This window comes from Monodon monoceros, unplaced genomic scaffold (assembly GCF_005190385.1).
Source record: "Monodon monoceros isolate NGI ecotype Baffin Bay Population unplaced genomic scaffold, NGI_Narwhal_1 Super_Scaffold_8, whole genome shotgun sequence".
In the NCBI taxonomy this organism is placed as follows: Eukaryota; Metazoa; Chordata; class Mammalia; order Artiodactyla; family Monodontidae; genus Monodon; species Monodon monoceros.
The window spans coordinates 6,301,723-6,308,499 of record NW_021703785.1 but is presented as its reverse complement, the minus strand read 5'-3'; the positions used below and the strand labels follow the sequence as shown (position 1 = coordinate 6,308,499).

General features: G+C 33.8%; 1 protein-coding gene across 1 annotated transcript; it reads left to right on the top strand.

Annotated features, from left to right (window-relative positions):
- The first annotated feature begins 1,021 nt into the window (after positions 1-1,021).
- On the top strand, positions 1,022-5,805 carry DAOA (D-amino acid oxidase activator). The gene is given in 2 exon segments (XM_029210518.1): positions 1,022-1,095; positions 5,685-5,805. Coding segments are annotated over 2 exon segments (195 nt in total).
- The last annotated feature ends 972 nt before the right edge of the window (positions 5,806-6,777 follow it).

Here is a 6,777-nt window from a genome sequence, read left to right as displayed (position 1 = left end):
CCCTATCAGATGTGTGGCAAGTGGACTTCGTATTTACCAAGGTGAAGGATATTAGTCTGGAAAACATGGTATAGAGTTTGAAGTAGGTGCCAGTCCTAGGGCAACAAGGATATCAGAACAGATTTGATAGGGTATTTTCAAGCAGACTTCTAGGAAGCGTTCATGCTTTATTATGAAAGACAGCCCAATGGGGCAGAATTTCAAATAAGTTTTTGCCACTTACTAGAAAGTAAAGAAGGGAGTGCTTCTTGTCTAGAAGGTAAATTTTAATGATAAACGATAATGTATTAAAAACGTTTAATCGTAAGTTCATACAGATATTTTACAAATAGCAAACAATTTGCTTAAATCATTAATTAACAGGACAAACGATAAGATGTTACAACCATTTCAAAGGGAAATTTAAAGTTACATTTTAGGTAAAACAGGTCTATTCACAGGGCAGTAATCAATAGCATTTCACTGGACACAATAACTTGGCAATTTTTAAAGAAACTTATTTGCATTAATATTATGTTCTTATGATTTACAAAGTTATAAGATAGCTCAAAAACTGTGAAAGGCAGAGACATCTTGGAGGATTGTGCTGCACAGGTCATTAACTAAGCTTTTCAGTCCATTTCAAATTTTTTTTTATTCGTACCTACATACAACATCACACCTCATTTCCTTTATGCGTCAAAATTAAAGGAATTATTTATACCCAAATTACCAAATATCCCCTCCAAAAAGGGGATTTCAAGCAACACACTGCATTGATTAAGGTCTTTATTTGTAGAAATTTTAATCTAACCAAAAACTTCTGCAAAATTAGGTAAACTAGAGAATTCCTATAATCTCTGCATAATCACTAAAATGGCATGTATGTTAAAAGACCATATAGCTAATATCCATATTTGTCATTTTAAGTAGTGTTGCAGGAAAGGAGTATTAAAGAAGAAGGACGGAAGGGAGGAAGGGAGGGTGGGAGGGAGGGAGGGGGGAAGGAAGGAAGGAAGGTCATCCAGACATTTATTTTCAAATGCCACGGAAATATTTATAGAGATGATTATGTACTTGAGTCACTTACTCTTTACACCAGCCCTGTGCAGAGAATAAATCTACTTCATTTTAAACTTTGAAGCATAAGAAAACTAACTGCTTATGGTGGACTTTATGAAAACAACCTCTCCGGATTTTTTTAAAATCAGAATAAACTCAATTTTTAATTACCTTCTAGCTCAAAAGTTCTTTATTTCTCTATTTTTTTAAAACTCTGTTTAAAGTAAGTATTTACAAAACTATGATGAATAAAATCAAAGAAAAACAAAATAAATGGAGAGGTAGCCCATAATCATGGGTAGGAAGACTCAATATTGTTGAGATGTCAGTTCTCCCACCTTGGTCTATAGATTCAATGCAATCCCAATCAAAACCCCAGTAAGTTATTTTACGGATATTGAAAAATTGATTCTCTAGTTTATATGGAGAGGAAAAAGACCCAGAAGAGCCAACAAAATACTGAAGGAGGAGAACAAAGTTGGAGGACTGATAACACCCTACATCAAGACATTATAAAGCTACAATAATCAAGACGGGGTGTTACTGATGAAAGAATAGACAAATAAGGAATGGAACAGACTACAGAGCCCAGGAATATACCCATGTATGTAGTCAGCTGATAGCTGACAAAGGAGCAAAGGCAACACAACGGAGAAGAGAGTCTAAATGGTGTTGGAATAACTGGACATCTATATGCAAGAAAATGAATCTAGATGCAAACCTTACATCCTTTACAAAAATTAAGTAAAAAGAGATCACACACCTAAATGTAAAACACAACATTTTAAAACTACTAGAAGATAACACAGGAGAAAACCCATATGGCCTTGAGTATGGTGTTTTTTTTTTTTTTTTTTTAGATACACCACCAAAGACACAATCCATGAAAGAAATAATTGATAAGCTGGATTTAATTAAAATTAAAAATGTCTGCTCTCCAAAAGAAAATGTCAAGAAAATGAGAAAACAAGGTACAGGTTAGGAGAGAATATTTCTAAAAGACCTATCTGTCTGTTAAAGGACTATTACCCAGAAGTTCTAAAACTCAACAGTAAGAAAGCAAAGACCTAATTAAAAAAGGAGGCCAAAGACCCAGACACCTCAACAAAGAAGAGATACAGATGTCAAATGAGCATATGAAAGGTGTTCCACATCAGGGAAATGCAAATTGAAACTATGAGCTACCACTACACACCTATCAGGATGGCAAAAATCTGGAGCACTGACAACAAATGCTGGAAGATGTAGAGCAACAGAAACTCTTATTCGTTCCTAGTGGGATTACAAAGCAGTGCAGCCACTCTGAAGGACAATTTGTCAGTTTCTCATGAAATTAAACACACTCTTACCATACGATCTACCAACCATGCTTCTTGGTATTTACCCAAAGGAGGTAAAAACTTATGTCCACACAAAAACCTGCACGTGGGTCTTTATAGCAGCTTTATTCATAATTGCAAAAACTTGGAAGCAACCAAGATGTCCATCAATAGGTGAAAGAATAAATAAATCGGTATATCCAGAAAATGGAATATTATTCAGCGCTTAAAAAAAAAAGACTATCAAACCATGAAAAGGTATGGATGCACCTTCAATGTACATTACTAAGTAAAAGAAGCCAATCTGAAAAGACTTACACACGCTGTATGATTCCAACTATGTGACATTCTGGAGAAGGCAAAACTATGTAGGTAATAAAAAGATTAGTGGTTGTCAGAGGTTGGGAACAAGGAGAGACAAACAGGTAGAGCACAGAGCAGTTTCAGGAGAGTGAAGATATTCTCCTATGCTAGTATAATGTGTGCTAGCATGCTAGTATAATGATGAACACACGGCATTGTACACTTGTCCCAACCCATAAAATGTATATCACCAAGACTGAACTTTAAAATAAACTATGGACTTAGGGTGATTTTGATGTGTCTATGTAGGTTCATCCTTGGTAAAAATAATGTACCATTCTGGTGTGTTATGTTGATAATGGGAGAAGACATATATTCATGGTAGCAGAAGATACATGGGAAATCTCTCTACCTTCCCTTTGATTTTGCTGAGAGCCTAAAACTGCTCTTAGAAAAACAAAACAAAACAAACAAAAAAAGAGTCTTAATTTTAAAAAGAAGGTATTCATTGATTTCTTCATAGTTTCTCATCACACAGACTCTTTCTAATCGTTGTTATTAAATTTTATTCCTTTGAAGAACTACTTGGAAAACTTTGTTAAATTTGCAGATTGCCAGGCCCTATACCAGCAGTAAATTTGGATGGTCTATAAAATAATAATCTTTATCAAGCACCCTGGGTGATTTTAATGCTGGGTTACACTCTGAGAGCAACAAAGCGATAGAGAAAGAGGAAAATAAGTAGAAAACAAGTATAATAATGGTAATATGAAAAAGGAAAGGTATGAATTTCAGACTGCCTACTCTAGTCCTTTTTTGTTTGTTTTAGTAGAAAATACTTAAAACATTTTTTTCAGATTCTTTTCAACAATCTGACTACCTTATAATCAAACTCTGCCCAGCTGCAATACCTGATTCTATCTTTCCCTTCTCCCTATGGCTGCTTTTTAATAATTTCTTATTTGGGCAATAGGAGTTGTTTTTTGCCTACATTTTTTTTTAAATTTTCTATAAGTTAGCCATAGTAGATTATAAGCAAAGTTTAAATAATTTCATTTTATCTTTCTAGACTTGTATAAAAAAGAGAGTAAGCTAGAATCAATGGCAAAATAAGATTTTTAAAAATAGTTCAGAAATTCAGTGATCCACTTTTGTTTTTCTTCTTTTAACTACTGATAATACAGTGTTGACATTTCATGTTTTATCTGTGGCTATTTTAATTTGTCATTTACAATATTCCTGAGGCCCTTTAGTTTGCCACAGTAAAGTATAGCTGAGCAGCTAGAAAATGGAAGAGTCACTCAATGAAATTATATTTATAGGGACAGTGACAGAACTACTACAGAGCAATTCCACAGTGATTTTTTAGTCATACTGATGAGCTATAATCTGTCTACAAAGGAGTGAGGCTATAGTCTATTGGTTTGAAGCAAAGTTAAATTAAGATGAGTTCTGTAAGAAGTTATTTTTCCTCATTCTCAGTCTAGAGTTCTAATCAGAGCTACCTAATCTTTGCACTACAGGAAAATGAATTAAATAAATTCTCATGTCTCCAAAATGAAGCTAATTTCTCCAACTTTCTTATCAGAATTTCCTCTGGAACAAGGAATTAGGCAAGAACACATTGTAGATACAAACCTGTGAAAATCATTCATATGCTAGAAATTTACTTGACGAGAAGAGTCCAAGTCACAATTCTCAATTCTAGAACAGAGGGTCTAATTTTAAAATATTTATATTTAATTTGCCTGTATTAAATATTTCATGGTAACTTATTTAATTCACTAGAAATAATGAAAAGAATTTAGAAATACTGAATAAATTTGTTGTTGCCAAATACTTAACATCTGTACCTTTGATTCGTTGAGACAACAGTCCATGTGATGATTCACAATAGTCTTTCCAAACATACTTAAACCACACACTCACAGGCATCACATAGAAAGAACTTGTTTTAGTTGTCTAGACATCTTTTAAAAAATGTATACTCAGAACACTGCTTACTGCTAGTAAAATGTATATTCAGCATGCATATTTTTAAGAGCATGGTCATTTTTACTGTTAAATTAATTAAACAATGAGTCCACTAGACAAAAGTGGATTTAATGTCTTAGTAGTTCCATAAAGAAAACCAAACCTAAACCTGTAAATGTCTCCAAGTTAAGAAATAAAAACCTAAGGACAATCAATCACAAACAGCCAGCTAGGCTTTCCTAAATAAGGCAACTCTTTATGCTACAGCCAATTTAAATAATTTCCTTGCTTTGCTTCCACCTGTTCTCTCTAAAAGTCGCTACCCCAGCTCCCATTGGTGGAATGCTCCTAACCACTTCCTGTTTGGTGCTCTCCGATTGGAATTAATTTGCCCAAATAAACACTGAAAATGTGTAATATGTCTCAGTTTATCTTTTAACAGTTCAGAAATGTTGTCTTACAGGCCACCTTGCATCTCTCAAGATGGTCTCAGGACAATGGGTGAGACATTAATCAATACGTGACAATGTTCTATCCACTCAGATTTTATAAAATACAATTAGATACTTCTTCTACAAATTTATAATCAATTATTTTGTAGTTACATGAATCAATTTGAGGGTTTTAGATTTGAATATCTAAAGTTGGTAACTGCATATACAAATATAAAATCTGATATAAAATCTGATACAAATATAAAATCATGAAATCTGATATGCATCCATTTATAAAAATTATACGAAAGAATCAGCCCCAAGAAAATATTCCCGAATTGGAAAAGTTAACATTGTGATGTTAACTCTCTTCAACTTGCAATGGGGAGGTGGGGAGGAGAGGAAGTTGGAGAAATGCCAGAGTCAAATCTTTCATGAGAAATAAAGAAGAGTTGAAAGAGCATTCTTTTACAAGTGTCTTTAAGGCTTTGAAAATGTCATTCCTCTTCTAGAAATCTCGTGACTTTTAAAAGTTATGATAAATCTAAAATTAAGCAGGAGGTAGTATTTCCCTTTGCTAACACTCACCTCATTTTTTTCTGGACAATGCCAGTGTGAGTCTAAGTGGCAATTTGCACTGTCATTTTAAAAGCATTTCTTAGATATTTGCTAGGCATTTTATGGAAGGAGACACTGAGTCAAAAAAGTTAAGCTGCCTACCCACCGTTAGATAAGAAAGCAGAAGTTAAGTCAACCTCAGAAACCAGATACCCAGACTCCTGGGCCTTATTTCTTAAGCCACACTCCCATTTAATATATCCACTGTGGCTTTTACCATGACAAAAAAAGTAATTGGATCCATGAATGCAGAGCTTTGGAGGGCGCTATCAGCATTACACATTATCTTTCATCTTGAAATCACACAAAGCTTTATTAAACTGTTCAAAAAGGAAGTGTTATTGTTCCCATGTACCTCTCTCTCCCCCAAAGATAGCTCAAGTGGATTTATCAGGTGGCTAAATGGAGGTACTAAAGAGGTTAAATTTAATTCAGGGGAAGATATTTCCCTTATGAACAGAAGAGCTTTTGTAATGTTGGTGCTAAAATGGTCCCCTTGTCAAAGACTTATGTCCTATGTGGTCCTCCCAACCAAGTTAGAAAAGAGACAGAAACTGTGTTTGGTACATTTGAGAACTAAAATGTAAATTTTCATTCCATGGCACGCTCTAATGCAGGGAGGTTAAAGTGTTTCAGATTTATCAACGGCTAAATTATACTAATCAAAAAGCAGTATTTATAAAAGCAAAGTAAAGGGAAGAATTGATTTAGAAATTATCTGGGTAATTTAAGCTGAAAAATATTATTTCATGAACCTTTAAGACATTCTGAAATGCAAACATTTTTCATTTTTAAAAAAGGTTAAATCTGTAGATACTGTGTATTATGTTCAAGGCAGAAGATAGGATATCCGTTTTGTTTTTATTGGAATATCCACTTACAGAGTCTTGGTGGAAAAGTGTCTGTATAATGTCTCCAATTATTCACATTTATTTTATGTATCTCCCATAAAGAAAAACTAACAACTCTGCACTAATCTTTTGGAAACACACAAACATATATACATACACTTTTCTTTATGTGGAGGTTCTCATCCTTATGCCAATTTACTAAAACTTTATCTCAATAATTCTCCACATTAATACAAT